The sequence below is a fragment of the Urocampus carinirostris genome, chromosome 4 (assembly GCF_059441175.1).
Source record: "Urocampus carinirostris isolate Australia breed hairy pipefish chromosome 4, RoL_Ucar_1.0, whole genome shotgun sequence".
In the NCBI taxonomy this organism is placed as follows: Eukaryota; Metazoa; Chordata; class Actinopteri; order Syngnathiformes; family Syngnathidae; genus Urocampus; species Urocampus carinirostris.
Window position 1 is genome coordinate 20,988,708 of NC_142352.1, and position 21,591 is coordinate 21,010,298.

Genomic DNA, 21,591 nt, shown 5'->3' on the forward strand with positions numbered 1-21,591 from the left:
GCTAAGCAAACAATTTTCACAATATAATGGAGTCATCGTATAGTGATTTCGAAAGCCAATTAACTCCAAAATAAAAAAAGACAATTAATCATATTTACTAAATCTGCTTGAATCACTAGAGCGCAAATGTGCTACCCTCAAAAACTCACGCCAATTCAACACAATGAGTGCAACATTAAAGGAGAACTGAAATGCAGACAAAAAGAGAGGTGATTGTACCTGCAACACAGTGTATGAGTTGGCCCCATGTCCAATTTGTGAAACAGTTACGGACATTGGTACCACGCGAGTGCCACATCTATGTTTCTAGAGTGTCAGTGATTGAAATTACGATAGGTACAATTGCTCTATCGGCGCATTATTTATATGTAAACATAGTTTAAAAAAAATGTAATCCTGCAAAGTAAGCCTCACTATTATTTACATGTTTTTGTATACTATTTGCGTTCCGCCATTAGATGTATTCCATTACCCCCAACTCTACTGATGGGGTTGCATATTACAGGAAACATAAACTTCTGTAGATGAAAGCCTTTAGGCCTTTTTTTATTTGTAGCGTCCATGTCTTTCGTTCCAGTGCCGCAGCATGTCAGCCGAGTACATTGTTGCCGTGTATCTGAGTCTATACATGCCCACCAGACCCGCTTCTATATTTAGCTCCCTGGTCCCGGCTCATGTCAAATACTGTCAAGCGGCGTGCCGCCTCAGGCCCCGACACCCAGCGTGCTGCCCGAGCACTGCCCGAGACGAACAAACCGAGTGGGCAGCACCTTGTGCCATTGAAGTCGGCTTGACGGGACCACAAGTGACAAAATCAACCAAATATGACGTTTGCGACCTGGATAAGCAAGGGGCCGCAAGAAAAACTTGGGCACAGGGAGGGACCAGAAGACCTTGAGTGCTTTTCTGCTTGATAAGCCCAACTTTTGAGTAATGCTAGATGAAATGGTGGACATGAGTAGAAGAAAGAATGAGTGTTTTTTTTATTAAGATATCTCCACACTAAAGACGTACATTCTAACCCATTTTTAGAAAATTTTGTACATTTTCAGCCTTTTTTCTCTTATTTTAGCATACATTATCTTAGTTTTGTATTGAAAAATGAAAATTTACATATACTAAAAATAAGTGCAACCGTCTCATTTCACAGAGGGTTTTTGTCATTTCAAAGAGACATTTTGTATTATTATTAGCGCCTTAGATAGACAAATAGATAGATAGATAGATAGATAGATAGATAGATAGATAGATAGATAGATAGATAGATAGATAGATAGATAGATAGATAGATAGATAGATAGATACTTTATTCATCCTCGCGGGGAAATTCACATTTCCAGCAGCATCCCTGAGGTAAGAACAATACAATAATAAAGCAAAGAGAATACAATATACAAATACCCAATGTGACGTGCAAATGCCCACTGTAGCGTGTTATATAGAATATCTAAATAGTGCTACACAGAATACATATTGCAATAAAATTCGGTAATATGCAATGTAGGGGGGTGTGGTTTAATGTGGGCTTTTACTCTGCCGGGTAGAAGTGGTGAAAAAAATAATTCATTCATATATTTAAATAAAAAGCAAAAATACATGAATTATCATATCAGTATGCATTTTTTTAAAAATATTTTTAAGCAGTGTTGAGAATGTCACGTTAAGAATTAATAAGGATATTAAGATATATATTCATTTTTTGTTACACCCTGTACATGTTTTATATTTTATTTTAATTCTTAACATACTTGATTTTGTTTCTTGAATAAAACAGAAAAACATACTTAAGTAATGCATCTACCAGATGGTAGGTTAGTTTTCCAATTTAAAAAAAAATATATGAACAACCAAAATTAGAAAATACATGTTTAAAATGAGCAGAGTAATCTACCATTGGCTAGATAAGACAAATTGCATACACTATCCTTGGAGGTGGGGCTTAAAAAACTTGTTGCAAATGTGTGGCGATTCAGGACAGGAAGATCGAAGGGATGGTGGCAAGGAAAACGGAAGGATTGTCAGGGGTCAGTGACAAGCTGGTGACTCTGAGTCTGGAGAAATAAAAGGACAGAAACAGCAAAGGCCTAGCCAGAAAGTACCTCTGCCTGGATGGGCAGGAGTAGCTGATGTAATAGCATTAATCTCCCAACGCCATCTGACACTTAGTGTGTCGCGTCATTGAAAAGTGCGAACTCTGCTGATCTGTGAGGGAAATTTGGGCATCTCTGGAGGCGGCACCCTGCATTAATTAAAACCACCGGCTGCTATTATTTTTGTGTTTAGCTAACAAAGCACTCATTACACTTCAGGGGCTGCTGTTCACATCTTCTTCAGCCTCTTGATGAATTAAGTTGCCCCAATTGTTTCACGCTAACCGTTTTCTTGTCTATTTTTCTACAGATGAATCGGCCTATCCAGGTGAAGCCAGCAGACAGCGAAGGACGGGGAGGTAAATAACCTAAGACAAAAAAACTCTGACACACACACTGTGGTACAAGCGCAATCCTTAATATTCTCCTCTCACTTGAGACACACCGGGAGTTAGAAGCGCGGTCCGTAATATAGGTCACTTGCTTCTATTGACTTCCCATCTGTGCCAGCAAAAGGGGGGCTGTCGCAGTTCACAATCACTGCGAGCAGGTCAAAGACGATTGAGACGAACATGGCAAAAAGACAAGATAGGAATGCGTGAGATAAGTAGACACTCCGGCTTCGGGGACAAGGCCCCTTACACAACAACGAGCCAAACAAACATAGACAAAGAAATAAGACAGTCGATTGGAAGTCCCTACCTGTTGACAGCTCCTAGAAAAATAGAAGGTGCTATCATGTGCTTTTAATTTGTTACAATCACAGAAGGAAAAAGAAAAAAACATAAACTGATTTTCTTCACACAACTGCAACTTATTTTGTGCAATTTTGTCAAAGTACACATTCAAATTCAATGGTAATAGCAAGATTGTATGTGGAAAATTGCTGAAAATTCCTGCTAAATATTTTTCGTCTTTTTTAAAATGTGTGTATTTGATGCTTGACTTTTTTGTTTACTGTTAATTCAGGACTATGTTTCTTTCCAAACTTCAAGTTATTCTCAATAAAATACAAAAATAAAAAATTATATATTGCCACTGCCATGTGGAAAAAAATATCCATAATATGTTTTTGTTTGTTGATTAGGTAAGGATATGGTTCTCCGAAGCCCTTTTTAAAGGGACAGATAAAAATACATAACGTGTGATATATTTCTATGTATTTTTTAAATACTCGTAGGTTGAGAATTGTTGATGTCTTTACATTATATGAAGCTGACATAGAGGGAGCTGACATGATTGTCCGCCATCTTGCTGCTACAGGTTTCCCGGAAATTCTAAAACCTTGCAAGGCAAAAAAAAAGGGGGGGAGGGGGGATGGTGCCTTCAAAATTTGTTTTTGGGGTATAATTTCCATCCACAAAATCCTAAAAATATTTTGGGTACTTGTTCTTTCATTTGTTTTTTTATAAGAACATTAATTGTATTTTTAATATATGCCAGTGACAATCTGTACAATTCCGCAACACAAAAGAAAAAAAAGAAAACTGTAAAAAAAAACATTCTACAAAAAAAAAGAAACATTCTACAAATTTCCAGGAAAAACTGAGAAAATGCTTACTTTTCGTAGAAGAAAATTATGCTTGCTTTTTCAAGCTTTTTATTTTTGGCACTAAAAACAAGACAGCTTACAAAAACAAGGTATTGCAAGTTTTTAAAGAAGGAGAATATCCTAATGTACAACATAGGGTACATAACAAGAAAACAAAATATAGTGCACATTCTTAAAGTACCCCAACACATGCAAATGTGCGTCCATGAAAACTTGCACTGTAAATATTAGTTTGTTGCAAAATAGCCACCACATCCTCCACATATCTAACAAGCGCTCTGTAGGCCTTCGCTTACAGCATTAGTTGACCGGGGATAATGGTTCACGGCCACATAGATGCTGTTCATATTACAGAGAAAAAAGACAGAAAAATAAAGACACATTTTATTGTTAGCGTATGACATTGTCCATTTGGCATTTTTCTTACTTTAAAATTCTCACCATCTTAAGTGAAAAATACATTTCAATTGTATGTTAAAAGTGTGTACATCCCTTATGATTGTTGGTAAACAAAATCATACAAGGAACTATTCAATTTGTAAGTGCAACGATTTAATTCACAGGAATTATCATTTCAAATAGTTCGGATGTAGACTGTATTATTTTCAATCCAAACATTTCTACTGTTTCTCAACATTATATGCATACTTTGCTTAACTTAGTATTTGTCTATGCCGTTAGTTTTAATCATTTCATCAACCAAAAATACACATTTTCCTCAATTAGTTCATATATCTTACCGTGACTCTCAATAAAGCACGACGGCTTACAACCAACTGCATCATTTCCTTGACGGACCATCACAGGAGGTTAATGGTGATGAAGCCGGTTAAACATGCCCACGCTGGGTGGAATCGGCTTTAATTGAACGAGTCGGCATCTGCCAGAATTTCTGGGTGGCGATTCAGAAGGGATCAGAGTGAGAGGCATCGGTGATTTATCCAGCCTAAGGGTGACTCAGATGGCCCATTTCCATTGACGTGCACACCTCCGAAGCAGGTCTTATTTTTGTGTCAGGGTGGCACTTTAATTAATGGACATCTAAAAACAGGCAAAGTCCGACCGACAAGGCTTGTGTGAGAGCCAATTGGCATTCTCACCAAGATAAATTAGATCTCAAAGCTTAAGAGGGGAGGATGGATGGATCCCAATATCAATTACTAACCCTCTTTCACCAAAAGGGAACAGAGACAAACAGGCAGTGCGAATGAAATACAGGCAGCTCTAAGACTGGCACAGCAGATGCTCGTCTGTTAGATGAAGTTTCTATATGGGAGGACAGGCTCTGTAACAGAACGAATTGAAATAGGACCAAGCAGACAGGCCCCAGCTGAGATATTGAGCTTTAATGGCAACAGGAAGTCGGCCGCCCAGCAAGGGAAGTAAACCACAGTCACGGCTGACAATGAAATGAGATTTACTATGAAGCTGTTCGGTTAAAGGGAAATAGACAGCCCTGGCTGACTGAGACAATGAGGAGGAAGCACAGCATTCATTCGTTGAAGGACCAGTCAGGTATAATTACCAGTAGGAGCTGCCAGATTGTCAACTAGGACATTTGCACCTTTAGTATAAAATCACTTTCATTCTTCGATTTGGTGGGTGCAGACACTTTTTTTTTATGAAGGCTCTTTTTCATATCATCATATTTTGACAAGACAAACAAATCCAAAGCTTGGCTGCCAATGCCAGACAATAGACCTGTCCTAATTCAGAAAGTGTATGAGTTGGCCTTGCAACTTAGCCAAGGTGGCCATTTGCATGCTTTCTTCAAATTTATTGATAATAGCAAGATTTGTTTTCACAGATATCCTGTTTTTGTTCTTGCTTTAGCATCATTGTGAAACTTTGGGACTCATAGCGAATAAGTACAGCATAAAATGTACAATATTTTATAGATGAATCTTTACAAAGTTTCTGAAATGAATGAAGGCCAATATATTGTGTGACGTCTGGGACCATTGGTCGGAACCAATGGGAAGAACTAATGTGCATGTGTTAGGAGTTGACCAGGGAAATTAAGGATGATCCCCATTCCCAGAGACAGTATGTTGTGAGATGCCACTGAGTATGGGCTTATGATTAAAGCAGCAAGAAAAGATGAGTCTTAGTCATACAGAAAAGGCATAACAGACTGCTATACAGTGTCAGAAGTGACGATCCCCCTCACCACTATTCAGAAGCTAGAGAGAAGATGTTTTTTTTCAAGGCATAACCTGACAATTTGACAAGTGAGTGCTGCTCCATGTGGCAGAGTTAAGAGGCTAACTAACTAGCAGTTAGTAACTGTACAAGTAGCAAGCTCCTGAAAATGTCCAAATCAAGCTGAAAAAGACTTAATGTTGCTAAAGACTATGAAAGTGATCGTTGATATTTTGTTGCTGTGAAAAAGAAAAAAGAAAACACATAAGAAGGGATTCAAGAAAGATCAGAGGAGAATTTTCCCAATAATTCCTCCGAATAAATTTGACTTCTCAGATTTTTCAAGTAGGCCAAACTGGATCCGCAGATTAGAGAGGGTTCTACTTACTGCTGGACATGACCAAAAAGGTGATGCTTATTTAATCAATTCATTAGTTTGTACCACAGGTGATGATATTGTGAGCACATTGGAGCTAAGTGATGAATACTCATAAATGCAAGCCAGTAAAATAAGCTTTTCATAAATACTTCATTTGCAAGCACAATGTGATATATGAACGGTGCATATTTAACAAAAGATGGTAAAAGCCAGGTGAATCAGCCTAATCATTCATTGTTACCATTTAGAAACTGGCAGAACACTGTAACTATCATGCAATGCAAGAAAAACATGATCAGGGAAAGTTTTGTGGTCGGCATAATACACCAGGGACTACCAGAAAGCCTGCAGATGAGCCAAGAATTAACATTGGCCAAAACTGTTTCAAAAATAAGACAGGGTGAATAAATTAAGAAGTAACGTCACATTCTATGTGACAAAAGTAATGAAGGTAATGTGAAGAATGTCAGTTAATTAATTAACATGGATAGTTTCAATATGTTTTGACCTAAAGTCATAAACTTAATTTCTTCTTATGCTGTTATATTTTTTGATCAAAGTTATTTAACTTTGCTCAAATCTCTTTTTAACCATTATAGAATGGAGTTTTCAACTCACTTGAACCTCTGATAGTCAATAGATGGACAGACCATAGAATATATATCTCCATTGGAGAGCCAGCGTAATTTGCCTTACTCCCAAATGGGCTGTCTCAAAAAAAACATCACCTCTTCAATAGACTTTTGCCCACTCTCTCTCCCACAATTGGCTTTCTTGTTACTTCTTCTCATTGGTACTCCGGTGCAAAGAGAAGGATGAATAGGTGTGCCAGGCCTGTGGAGAAACTTGAGAGATAGGCGGCAAAATGAGCAAAAAAGGGCAGCGACAACACGATGAAAAAGTTAACGTAGAGTGATAGAGGCGGCCGAGTGAATCTAAGTAGTAAATCATCTGAGAGTCGCCCCCATTCTCTGTTGCTTTCATACCTTACCTGAGATTCTTCTCCCCTGATATTGCCAGTAAAGAAAAAGATGGAGGCTAGATTATCAATGATTGGAGATTGCCCTTATCTAAACACGAGGGGTCTTACTTCGCTTGCCAGTACTGTCATTTAGGTGACCAATCAATAATGAGGGGACTGAAGATGGGTCAGCCGGCAACAGGATCTACTTTTGTCAACTCTAATAAAGGTTGTGAAATGTCCATCAATACGTCTGCTGTTGTCCTACCTTAGGCTTGAGAAACTGAGTGTGGTAACATCGTTTGATTGACTTGTGTTGGGTTAAAGGGGGCATCTACTTGACAAAGCCCTTCGTGTTATTGACAAGGTTCTAATGCTGAAACGGTTTACTGTCAGATAAGATAAAGTACTACTCCCAGGGTTTTAGAATTAGAATTGTCTTTATTGGTATTGATAACATTTTGGTGAAAATTGTTCACAATGAGATTAGAAGTGACAACCCACGATAAACATGTAATTAAAAACTGAGATGGGTGACATTTACAAGCTTGTAGAGTGGACTAAGTTTAGGTGTGTCAAAAATAGTGCATTGAAAATAGTGCAATGATGTTAGCAGGAAATCTTTACAACGTAGAAGAGAAAATAAAGAAAACATGAAGACAATTTACAATTCATGGGCAAGCTATGTTTTTCAAATGTTTCTGTCTTTGTTTAGGGGGGTTTGGTTCTGGGGTAGAACCTTTTTCTGAGCCAGCCATTCTTGTTTTTAAGGAGCTCTTTAGCATATGCCAGGAGGCACAAGGGCAAAGAGGTTGTGGCCAGGAAGAGAGGAGTTGTTGGTTATGCAGGAACACGACCTGGCAATTTTACCCGGACAGGAAAGAACGCAGCTAATGATTTTACGGGCTATAATATTTTCTGTCTGCAGTTTGAATACCAGCAAACCACATTGGTTGAGAATATTTCCCTCATAAACTGCACAATCTGGAAACGTGGGTATTTCATACCCCCCAGACTTTATTTAGTCAACACTTCTCTCCATATAACGAAGATACTTGTACTTGTATTTCTGTGTTTCAATTTTTTTCCTGTGGCTCTAATTTGAAAAGAAAAAAAAAACAATCCCAGGTACAATGCAGCAAGATTAAGCTGGGTAAGCCTTCAGGTTCTACCATAACTCCAAGCAGGATAAGCAGTTTAGAAAATGGATGGATGTCTTGGTTGTTTATTAGCTCCCCTTACCATGGCTTTATTTGATGCTTATGCAATCCTGGAAGCATTGCAGCGTCTGAAATCTAGTCCCACTGGTCCAGTTTTATGCTTTTTAATATATCCACATATTATGTCTGTTCAACTAAAGAGGGAGTGTCTACGAAACTCTCACATTTGTCCTTGCCAAACTGTTTGTCAGAGAAGTGACCGAAGTCAGGGCTTGATTGACAGGACCTAAAGATATGGCACGGTGTGCTGTCATAGCCCCTCACTTATCCCGTGCCCGCTGGCTGGCACAGTCTGGCAGGCCGCACGGGAGCGTCTGTCTGGAGGCACCTCATTCCATCATAGGACCGTGTTGTATTTTACATGCAAATTAAGCCAAAATACCCCTCTGTGGCCCTGAAATGTCGCCTAGCAAAATGCGACTTGTGGACAGTTTCGAGCATAAGCCAGGGAATGCAGGACATAAATTTAAGGTTTGTTAAACGTTAATTTATTGAGCCGCAGGCAAAATATTTGGACAGAAGCCGACATAGGCATTTCCTCAGCGGAGTCCCTGACTGTTTTAAATGCAAATTTAAGGTCCCAAGCACCTGTCACTATAAAAGAGTGTCATTTAGTTGCAAAAGTAAGGACCGTCATTGCATCAGATAACTCAGATTTGAAATATTTGATTATGAATGTTTATTTTTATTCAGCATTCACTTAAAAACAAGATTTTATTTTCATAGTCACGGTTCACGGATGCCTTATCCACATGGGTTCTCTGGGCTCCAACGAGGACACAACTCCAAACAGCTTTCTCCACTGTTGACCGTCCCTGGCTTGTGTTTTGGGTTGTAGAAAACTGGTTACTGCACTTGAATCTTCAGACAAAGACTAATGTATTAATGCAACACATGGCAACTCGGAAAAGAACAAATGTGGGCGTCAAAACCCATGAAGCATTAAACGTTATGAAAACGAAATAGAATGGTTCCCTCTGATAGAAAGGTTTAATTTGACTTTCTGTGTTAGTAGGATAGCGAACAACCTCATCAACCAGAACATCTCAAGATACATTTATGTAGAAGAATGCTCACTGCAGAAAGCAGACATCACTTATTCTGTGAAGAACACATTTGTAGCCCTGTTTGTATCCCTGTCTTTAATTCTGTTTGACAATTAACTCTAGCGATGGTGGTCACCATTAAATTGGTCCTGAGTATTAAAAACGGTTGTAAGCAATATAAAGTATAAACGAAAGTTAATTCATTGCCAGGGATGAATAAGATTGAGCAACGCGTTTGGAGTTGTTATTGTCCCTGAGGTCTTGGTCAAAACAACTACGACATCTCATTTTATTCTTTTATTCCTTTCCATCATTGTGGTGGTACAACACAAACACATTTCCACACAGTCTCCTCCCCAAAACTCAAAAAAAGAAACCTTCAAAACTCCTTTGACGCTCACTCAACCAAAGTCTCACGAGAGTTACTCAAGTCCTGTGGGATTTTATCAAGTTTTGAGGTATATCTTATGTACGGCGGCAAGTTCAACTATAGGGTTTGTGAAAAACTTACAATTGCTTATGAAACCACTCCTGATAAAACAGGTTAGTAGGGGTATAAATTTCCACAAAACGTGATTCGATATGGATTATGGTGGGGGGCAAAGCCATCCAAGTATTGTTTCTTGGGGTTTTTTTTGAGCGGAATGATGTGATTTGTTATATCCAGTCTGATTATAGTTGATTATAGTTTTAGTCACTTTTGTATTGCCATTTAACATAGCACCATTGTCAAGGCAACGTAACTTGTCTCAGGGGGCTGAAACAAAACAGTATATTTTTCTCTCCAAAATAACCTTGACTATATGTTTAAGGGAAAGCAACAACACATTAATTATTGACAGATTCATACAATCATGACTCTTTAAATGCCTTTTGAATAAACCAAAGAAGGGCGATTTAGACAACGACAAAAACAAGGAATAATTTCAGAGATCAGTTTTTATTCAGAATATATCAGCATTTAATACAAAATATGGATACATTTCTTTAATAAGAGACAATATGATATGTATATCAAACCTTTTAAAACGAAACATGTTGATAAGTTTATTTTGTTTTAACATTGGACAATTGCGAAAGATTTCATAGGTGCTAGTTGTAGTTTTGACTTTCACAACATTGTCACTATCGGCCAATCACGTTGCTGTTCTATGATTACCAAACCCTTCAAGGTTGACCTCGAAGACTAAATAAACAGACGGGCTCGACGGAAAGCTTTAGATGTGGTGGAATTATCTTATCTGAAAGTTCCTCTGCCAGTCCACTTTGCAAGTTTGAAATCCATTGATGTATATTTTCTCCATATTTTGAGTATCGACTAATGTTTAAACTTACAAGTTGCAAAGAAAATAGATTCAACCCATTTTTGCTACACGAGTGACTAAAATGATTCCAGCTCCAGGAAGGATAAAAGAAAAGAAAAATGTTCACTCAACGGGTACAGAAAAAGCACAAAAGCATTTTATTGTTTTCATCTGAGAATCATTTTCAGATAAAATCATTATGTTTTTTACCTTTGCAGTACTGTAATTTCTACCCAGAATTCTATTAGGTAGATTCGAATAGAAGCCTATTGACTCCTTCACTGCAAATGACAGCTACAGCTGTTAAAGATCCATTTTAATTTCAGTGCCATTGTGGGCTGTAGAAGTAAATCCTTCCTTTTTTATTTAAGTAGGCTGGAAATGTTAAATGCTATGGTATCGTTATTAAAACTCCAATGAAGAAAATGGAACACAGAATAAATACAACAACCATATTTGATAAGGAATGTTTGGCCTTTTAGGTGTTAGCTCAATAAATATTCTTTTTTTCCAGTGTTCATTGGCCTTAGGTTCAAGGTTTTTTTGTTTGTTTGTTTTTCAATGAAAGTTCCATAGGAGTAGTTTGTATTTTTTCATTTATTTTTTTGCAAGGCAAAAGCGTTATGGAACACTCATTATCCTCAAAAATGGGCAAAGACCGCAAATGGCACCATTTAAATCCCAAACCCATTTTTGTGGCTGTCACGCAATCAGGAAGGCAAGAAGATGATGATCTTAATATGAAAAAAACAGACACTTTTAACATTGTATACAAACATTCTTTGCACCTCAAAGCCTCGCGGGCATACCAAAAACAAATCAATAAATAAATGACAGAATAAAAACAACGCTTCGTTAATGAGTCAGTAAGACTTGTCTGTCGTCCCGGCCGGAATGTTCCGCCACATTTAAAAAGTGCCCGGCGGCTTGGTAGGCATCTTTTATTGCCGGGTGCAGCTGGCCACGCTTTGTGAGCACTTGCTACTACCAAGCCTCCACGACAATAGCCGTTGGGTAAGAGGGGATGGAATGTCGAAAGAAAAAATATATTTACAACAACTCAGGAGCAGTAAATTCATGATTTCAAAAGAAAACAACAAAATTGAAATAGTTTGCTTGTACTAATTATTCGCCTCGTGAGAGTAAACAAAGCAAAAGATGGCAGGAAAAAAATCGAGAACATCAATCTTGACAGCACATGGCTAGCGTGAAAAGTCTATTAATTTTTAATATACCGCAGGGAAGGACTGAAAAGTCGTCCTGGTGACAAGCAACTGTCAGATGACTGTTTTCTGTATTCTGCTTACTTTTCCATTCTCCATTTGTATGCGTGTCGCTTAGGAAAGTCGTTGTGGCGTTTTGTGACAATTCATCATAGTTCCCGGGTGTCTTTGTAATGTGTCGCTGACGGGCTTTAGTGGAAATACCGCGAGGATTAACAGTAGTAGCTCACGTGCATTCGATTTGGAATCATCCAATTCAGGAGTTTAATCAGACATCTGTTCTTGTCGTCTTCAGCTCCTCCTGTAATGCTGGCTAAGTGCAATGCTTAATCATTCATCTTCAGTTTGCTTACAACCTGGCAGATTTATTTCCAGAATCCTTGGATGGTCTTGTCTGCATCTATGCAAATATTTTTTATGTTGGTTCCCAAAATCTCTTATAGGTGAGTTCCCTTTCTACTTTCTACTTTGGAGGAATTGCAGCATTTGCTCTCTCAACTGCTCTCACTCAGTAACAAAACCTTAGGGCCCGGTCACACAGCCGTTTGCGTCTGTATCGCGGGTAAAATTTTGCGGTTTTTTTTTTTGCCCGTGGTTGCCCGCGATGGAAAATGCGCAAAATTGGCCAACCCGCTGTTCATTGGTGGTATGCCTGCAAAACAGACGCCGGCGACTGTTCCGCTTCCTCATCGCGTCATTTCCGCGTCATTTTCTCGTGTGGACCACGGGTATAATGCAGAATGCGCGTTCACGCGAGGGGGGGAGGATTTTATATACGGTGTGCATTACCGTTCGATTACGTTCACAACAAAAACAAAGACGGAATGGTTTAAGTTGTATTACATTCTCAACAAATGCAAGACGAAGTGGATTTGGTTATATGTTCGCCATTACATTCCCTAAAAGTGAGATAAAACGAGGTAAAAGTGGTTGTAGTAGCGAGGGGATGCAAATCTCGGCATCATAACCGCTCAAGATCAAGATTTCAAGCTATGGCACCGAAGAAGCCAATATGTTATTATTGTAATAGTTTTTCATTTTGATTTTATTATCTTGTTATGAAATGAAAATAAATGTCATGAAATAAAAATGGATTAAGACGAGGTCACTACGGTGATGGGGATCCATGTCCACCCCTTGACGTCTCGAGCACAACTGACGTGTGCTCGGCAAATCGCGCTGTATATACGCGGAGAAAGGCGATTGACCGTCACACGCGTAACACGCTAATTTCACGTAATAACACCGCGATACAGGCGCAGAACATGCTATTACCATGCTCCACCCACGATTACCCGCTGAAATTTCCCGTCCTACCCATGTGTAACCACGCCCTGGCCGCGGCCAGAGCACGTCGTTCCGCGTCATTTCCGCGTCATTACCTCGTGTGCCGCCCGCGGTTAACACGTGCTCAAAGTTTTGAGCAGCTCAAAACTTTTTCGCGCGGCCAGCCGCGTGTGAATTTCCGACCGCGAGTAAAGCACTGCTGTATCTCGTCTATATGGCGGTCTCAACCCGTCCAACAGCGCCCAACAGCGTCTGTTTCACGGTCAGAAATTTCTGGCCGTGATTCAGCCTCGATACGTCCGTGAAAGGCTGAGTACCCGTGCTCGAAAGTATTGAGCAGCGCAGAACTATTTCGCGCTGCTAACCGCGCGTGAATTTCCAACCGCGTGTCAAGCACTGCTGTATCTCGTCTGTATGGCGACCTCAAAGCGTCCAATAGCCTCCGCCTCACAGGAAGAAATTTCTGGTCGTGATTCAACCGCAAACGGCTGTGTGACCGGGTCCTTAGACCAGGGGTATGGAAATGATTTGGAGTCGTGGGCCACATTATGTTTAATAATTTGGCCGGGTGCCCGGGTTTGCTGGAGGGCACCAATGGACATTGGGACTGGAGACTATCTACACTTGCCTCCAATTGTCCACACTTGAGACTGTAAACTTACTGCACCGCTGTCCTTTGCCGGGTATTCATCAATTATTACCATTCCTAACACCAATACACTGTTTTCAGTTTCAACATAGTTTGGGAGTTTTTTTTGTTTGTTTGCTGGTTCTGACAGTTATGTTAATTGTTCATTCACCATTTGTTTATTACTTTGTTGATAATGTTGTTAATGTTGTTATTAACCCCTTAATTTTGGACTGTTTAGAAGCAACACTGGTCTTTGTGATTGACCAGTCACTGAAATGTGTTATGCCACAAATCATTGGAAAGCTTAAACTCTCTGGATTCAAAATATGCTATTTAAAACTGTACTCATCCCAGAAACATCACAATCAGTCTGAAACAAGATACCCAAAATCTATACATCTGACAAAAGGAGTCGTCTTGCAGGAAATGTTACAAATGAAAACTATTAAAATGATTTTCTGTAGACGGTTAGAATCCACATTTTTAATTGACCTTTTTTTTCGGCCCATTGCAAGCTTCATTTTACAGTCTACAACCCGCATTAGCCAAATGTGACTGTATTGCTACAAAGGACCCACCTTGTTTACCTCTGAATAACAGTAGCCAATAGTGACAATTCAAATGATGATTGACACATATGTTAGCCAAAACAATTCTGAATAAATTGATATAAAGATATCCCGATTGAATTCAAATTACACACTGGAATTAAAGTGCATAAGGCCACTAGTGATTCATTTTACGCACCATTTTTGTGTGCAAGTGTGCACAGTCATGAATTGACTTCTGGAAAGATAATTGAACCATTTAAAACTCTTTCACAAAGGAAAAAATATATATTTTACATATTTTAATTGTGCCTCTATTTTTTTTCCACAAAATGTATATTTGATTTCTATTTTTAACATAGGAGTTTTCCCGTAGAAACATTTTTTTTACAAGAATATTAGATAAAAAAGTAATAACAATAATCCATACATTAGATAAAGCAATTAATACAACGATTAAAAACATATTTAGATTGAGCAAACAATCTTCCATTAAGAGGAACAAACTGAGTTTACTTGAAAAACATAAAACCAGAAGTACAGACATGTAGTAAAAATGGAAATGATACTTACAACTCGCAACACAACCGGACAGTTTTGTGTTGAGAAACAAAAAGATAAAAACAGACAACATTATATAAATAATTGACCAAATGGATAAAAAAAATAAATAAATAAAGAAAAAATCACTGTTGCCAGGTTACAGCAGCATCCTCACAGACTGTGTAGAGAAAATCTTGGCCAACTCATGCTTCATCATCTATTAGCACCTTATGCCATTCGATTACTCGATGATGGAATAATCAATAGGATAACCGATTCCAAGAAGATTTGATAGTGACAGCGCTACTCAGGGAATTGACTCTTCTCGTCTTGCATCCAGATGCATTCTTTTATTTATAGAAACACATACAAGAATGTGGGTTAAAAAAAAAAGACCTGAATAGCCTAACAGTAGTTTAACAGAACAGCAGACACCCAGGATACGGCATTAGATCGTTCTGAGGTGGGGATTACAAGGTAGAATCGTTTTATGGTGGCGGATAAAAAACTATGGTAAATAGCTAATACGTTCCGAACCCTCAGTACCTCAGGTAAATTGCATTTAGATTATGAACACTAATAACAAAATCGTAAAATGACTGGATTCCATAGATCTTAATCCAGTGACTGAAAACTTGTCAAAGCGGTTTGCAATTCACTTCACACCCATTCACACAGCTGTGCCAGCCATGCAAGTCGCCTACTTGCTTATCGAAAGCATTCAGTCCACAAGGACAACTTTTGGGTTCCAATACAAGTGCTCAACCTCCTGAGCTACTGCCAGCGGTATGTAGTAAGTACAATTGTATCTTATATACGTGTGTACGATTGAATAAGAAGCTGGCATATTAAACTTAAAACTGAATTTAATTTTTCCACTTTTAAAGATTAGAAGACTTTGGTGTTTTAATCGCCTCCTTATTTTTATCGATTGCCGCAATCATGGATGGGTTCCAGCCATATTCCTTGGCGAGGGGATCAATGAATGTGCCTTCTTCTTACTTCTAGATAATCACATTCCTATTTTCTATGGTTATTTTGTTTTAACTTCTCCCTTTAGCATCACTGCAAGTCTAGGAACTTTATAGCTAATATATACAGTACAAAAGTCAGTATTTTTTACAATAACTCGCAAAGTCGTTACAAAGCATAAGTTATTTGGAACTGAATAAAGAGAGAAACACATTATTAGAGTGAGTCACATCCATTAGTATATTGCGGGGGTCGGAAGCCTTTTTGACCCAAAGAGCCATTAAAGCGAAACTATGATTTATTTCATTTTTTGAGAAAGAGAGAGAGAGAGAGCCATACCATATATTTCATATTTTAAGACAACATTCAAGAAAACCGCAAAACCCACTCTCCAGACAAACTAAATCTTCAGCACATTTTATTTCACTGTGTGATGTTTGATAATTTGATGCAATCAATGAAAAGGAATCATGCCAGAGACTGTGTCTTTTATCAATATCAAAATACCACTTAAAGTTACTTTCCCTCTTGTAGTTACTTGAAGTGTGTTGGGGCTCATTTTGTCCTAAAAAAATGGTTTCAAAAAAAGGTGAGAACAAAGTTACTTAGTACAAACGTCACAAAATACTGCAAACAGGTTACCAACGTATTTACTTTTCCTAGCCCTAACCCCATCCCTAACCCTACTAGGCAAAGAGGAGAAGGAGTGAACACACCATGTGTACTGGTTTAGCTCCACTGATTCCTACCGCTCATCAAATGAAATGGTTTGCTGGAGATTTAGATATAGGAATAATGCTGAGTGGTTTTCCTTCATTAAGTATCTCAAAATGAGGTTCGATATAACGGAATATTTACCTAATTACAGCCAAACCGGGATCTGTTGGTATGACACCTTGACTGTAAACTGTGGTCAAAATTGTGTCCTATTTATACTGGGCCGAACTCTTCAAGCAGTCAGTGTTGTGTCAGCTTCATACGTGTGACAATTTTCTCCGCATGTAACAACACTGTATGATTGCAGAAGTTATTTTTTCTCTCGGAGCAATAGGTACTCAAAGAGCCAGATATGACTTGTGAGTCACAGAATGTATTGGCATCTTCATAATGCTGTGACACCAACCAATAGCAGACCAGTGTTTTATATGTCAGTAACGAAAAGCAGAAATCTCAGAGATGTATGAGGCACGTTACTCTCATTCATACATAAAAACAGGGTACAATTTCAATTTTGCACATTTTTGGGCAAGCCACACTATTTGTTGTTGATGTCGTTTATTGAGTGAAACATAATGAGGGGACTAAAAAACATCTTATTACACACCACAATGTGGAACCGTCGTGAAGAAGGAGCGGCATATCCCAAGAGGCGTCAGGATTTACTATGTATGCTCACTTAATTTTACCGTTGACAGATCCCTTAACCTCCTGGGTTATCAGGACACCACTAAGAAAGCAAATCTGGACACCTTTTTTCACTGTTTATAGTTCCTGGCATTTTATTTGCTGTGGCAAAGTTGGCACCAGTCCATTCTTTGATGTTGTCAGCTCAGCTCAGTTATGTTTCTGTCTTCCCCTCCTCCATCCCTTTTTGACCATACCCTAGGCCTAGAGAATAATCTCGGCCCATCTTGAAGATTTTGCAGTTTTCGTCCGAACACAGTTAACAACAGTTCTTGACAGGTTCCAATGCAGCTTTTAATGGTGTTGCACACCATTTCATTTTTCACATGGGCTATGTAGCCAATGCCTAAAAGTTCCCTGTAGCATCGCAGCACTATGCCCTCGATTTTCTTTTCCAGGTTCGCTGTGAGAGTCCATGTCTCGCAAGCGTAGAAGAAGAAGGTGATATCCAGCTCTTGGATGAGTCTGATCTTTGATTTCACTGCTACATCCTCCTCCCTCAAGATCGGTTTATGTATGTGTGGCTGTCGTTTGAACTATCCTGGCCAGGATTTCTGGTTCTGACACCTCTTCATATATGACGGCTCCAAGATATTTTAATTTTGAAATACAATATTGAAATTATTAGTTTGGCATCCATGCTCATAAACAAAACTGAATCAAGGGGGTGTGAGACCGGCATAATCAACCAATGGCCCACAGCAGTGACATTTTCCCCGTGCCTCCCCTCACCGATTATATTCTTCCTGTTCTGTCACTTGGCGTCTCTTTTGTTTCAGAGGGATCATATCTTATTTGACTATACTTTAGTCAGGTTTGTTGCATTTTTTGCCATTAATGATGGGTCCCAGACAAGTTGGTGCTAAAGAAAGTGGATGTCAATCAAAACAATGATCAGTCAGAGGAGAAAATACAGGGTTGGGAGATGGCAAACCCATGTTTTTCGTTGGAATATTCATACTGGAGGTAAATCAGTTTTGGTTTTGTTTTCTGTTATAATCATTTTAAGTTGTAATCAGTGTTGGGAATAATGCGAGTATAAATAACACCGTTACATAATGGGGTTATTTTTTCAGTTATGGGCTAAACTAAATTATTACGTTTTCTGCCATTAAAAAGACGGTGTGGTTTCCTGCTCTCCACCAAATTGCTTACGTCTTTTGTGATCAAGTCACCATTCAAAATAGCAACTAACATATAGTTAGATAGCGATTACGAATACAGTATTTAGTAATCTATCAAAAGAAAAGGCGAATGAGGGCTGAGTTTTGTCAGTACCCGACTTGTGTCATTCATGAACGAAACGGCTCTATGAGCTGGATTACACCAATTGAGAACTTGTTCCCATTGATATGCTATTTTTCTCTTGTTATTTTTTCCCAATGACTCTGTGCTGTTGACTTTGATTTTGTTGAGTATGAAAAAGGTTTAAATTGTTTTGTGTTTTATCTTAGATTATTACATATTTTTATTTATGTTTCCGGTCTTTATCAGTATTAACATTAAAGTGTGCATTTTGATTTATTTTCCCCCTTTTTAAGTCAATCTTAATAATGCATAAAACATGGTAACATATGGATTAAACCCAAAAAAAACAAAATGTAAAGCCATTTGGGCACTGAAAGAGCTAACCTTCTTTAGAGAAAAAGACAGTTCTCTAAAAAGAGTGGGAACTTTACAACGGACAATTCGAATTAGATTTAAGTTTTTTAACTTTTTAAACCGTACTGCTGATATTCTATTATATTGCTCACTGTCTATTTTTGTTCCATTTCAAGTGTTCCTGCTGAGGTGTAATCAATATTTCAAAGTTCTATAAAAAAAACTACTAGTCTGTTCTTCTCTATTCAACTGACTCGAAAACTGCTCAGAAAATGTCTTTTTTTTTGGCGTCCAACATCTTCTTTTTAAAGAGATTCCCTTACCTAGTTACTAGGTTATTTTAATGTAGAGTTACCCAGTTACTAACTCAGTTATTGTTTTTATAGTAGTGCGTAACTATAACTAATTACCTTTTTAAAGTAACGTGCCAACAACTTGTTGTCATACACTGAAAGCCGCTCAACTGCAGACATGGCTTAGTTGTGCAGCTCAGTTGTCCGTGAGTAGGACCAACAAGGGGCCAGCACCAGCAGTGGCGTGCAGTGAGACTCATTTCCTATGAGGCGCAGTCAGTTTTACAAATCACTCAACGGACATCGTATTCATTAGTTGATTGGCAGAGCAAGAAAGAAATATATTTCCTGTAAAATTAAAAAAATGTGTATTAAACCATAAATTAATGTGATGCACTGTTCCTAATCACCCATTATCTGCACCGCTTATCCTCAGTAGGTTCACCGGGTGCTGCAGCCCATCCCAGTGATCTTTGGGCAGTGGGCGGGGGACACCCTAAACTGGTTGCCAGCCAGTCGCAGGGCACACAGAGACAGACAACTCGCTCGCTCATTCACACCGAGGGACAATTCGAACCGGCCGAATTAGAGGGAGGAAACCAAAGTGTCCTGAGGAAACCCACACAGGCACAGGCAAAACATGCAAATTCCACATGGGGAGGCTGCAGTAGCTGGTCTTGAACCCTGAACTTCTGCTCCGTGGGGCTCCGCGCTTAACACCCATCCGCCGTGCCGCGCCCATTATGTCACTGCATCTGCCGATGCTGAGTACAGTACGGTAATATTTTACTTAATATTGTAATATTAATATTTGTAATATGATATAAAACGTTTCTGTATTGTGTGGTGCAACCGAAAACAAGCGCACAACGTAATTTGCTTCCCCTGGCGGCACATCTCTAATAACTGATGAGTTTTAATGTCTCTACATCTTCACCATTTATGTTCCTTGTATCCTTAAATCCTAAAACCTCATCATGCAAACATAGAAATGCGTTTAAGTGTTCTCAATGTTTTCGTGCCTCTTCACTTTTAATGGCTTGCTCCTTAATGTCGCAGCGCCTACCCTTTCCACAGAAGGTGCATAATACTATATTCATAGAACACCAATTTAAAGTGTGCAAGTGGCCACGAGAGATACTGCGTTGGACTTGTAAAAATACAGTCCGAAGTACTCGGGAGACAGGTCCAAAGAGGACTAATTAATAGCGATCAATACTGAGGCCAGGCCGGGCGGCTGTCCGGTACAGACTCTCTCAGGTCGGGCAATGAAAAGATAGCGAGCTCCAAATTCATTCGGCTTTCCCGGAGGACGACACTAAAGTACACTCGCACTTCCTTTAATGCCTTCGCAGGGGGGTCATTTATTTTTGCGTTTGCCAGCACATTTGGAAAGTTCATTACCTCGCTCATGGCTTGTTAATTAGCCTTGTAAAGCCACCATTAGATCTCCTCGGGCCAGGACCGAGATTACTTTTTTTTTTAGGTCCCACAACATTAACACACAGTTGGGGGGCAGGGGTTGTAAAACTGCACTATGCCCATTTAACATGGACCCCAGAGTGGAAATGTGGAAGATAGAGGGGCCCTTCATGGCAAATTAGGTCACATGTGCTCTGGACATGCCTTCATATTTCCTATTTGCTCGCTTGAACAGAGGTCAGGTTCATTTCTCCCAACACATGTCCGAGCCAAACGTGCCCAGAGAGGATTCCGACTGCATTTCTTTAATCAATCAATAATCTAAAGGGGGTTATTTTTTTGGGGGGGGGGGATGAATACCATCTTCCTATTTTGACTAGCACTATACTAATACTATTAGTGGATTGTAAGATTATAAATGCATTTTGTGTACATTGTTTAATCGTGTGTACACTTCGTTTGACTTTATTTTCAAAATATTGTGTGATGGAAAGTTTTTTAGTTGACCTGTTGACATTTTTTATATAGTATTTTTTTTTTGGTTCCATTGCTGTTTTGGGGGCTAGACTTTTGTTCTGAAAAAGTTTCGAGAGTAGATGCATTTTAATTAAGACTTTGACTACATTTGCAAAATCTTGTGTAATATATTTTTGATTTGTTTAATCTCTGTACAAAAAGTGTTATACTGTGTGCACAATTTTAAATTGTCAAAAAAATGTATAACACTGGGGGAAACAGAAGTTAAGAGGTATTGAACGGACACACGTAAGTTGGCCTTGCATATTAGTAAAGTGTTCATCTCTAAAGAGCAAGATTATGCAGTACACCAAAAAAGGGTGACCAGATGATGATGGTGCTGTATCTGAGTCAGATCAGTAGGCTTCTCCTGCTACTGGTAACCGTGGTGATGGCCTGATTCATTTTGTGGAGTAATGAGCGTTCCCGGGCTGTACTCAGGGAGTGGTGCCCTTA

General features: G+C 38.9%; 1 protein-coding gene across 6 annotated transcripts in view; it reads left to right on the top strand.

Annotated features, from left to right (window-relative positions):
- Positions 1-21,591, top strand: part of celf6 (CUGBP Elav-like family member 6) — a 305,217-nt gene that overhangs the window by 172,011 nt on the left and 111,615 nt on the right. For all 6 annotated transcript variants that reach the window (XM_088333899.1, XM_088333900.1, XM_088333901.1 and 3 more), the window contains one exon: positions 2,401-2,449. In XM_088333899.1, coding sequence (XP_088190025.1) covers positions 2,401-2,449 — 49 coding nt within the window. The remainder of the gene's footprint in view (positions 1-2,400; positions 2,450-21,591) is intronic.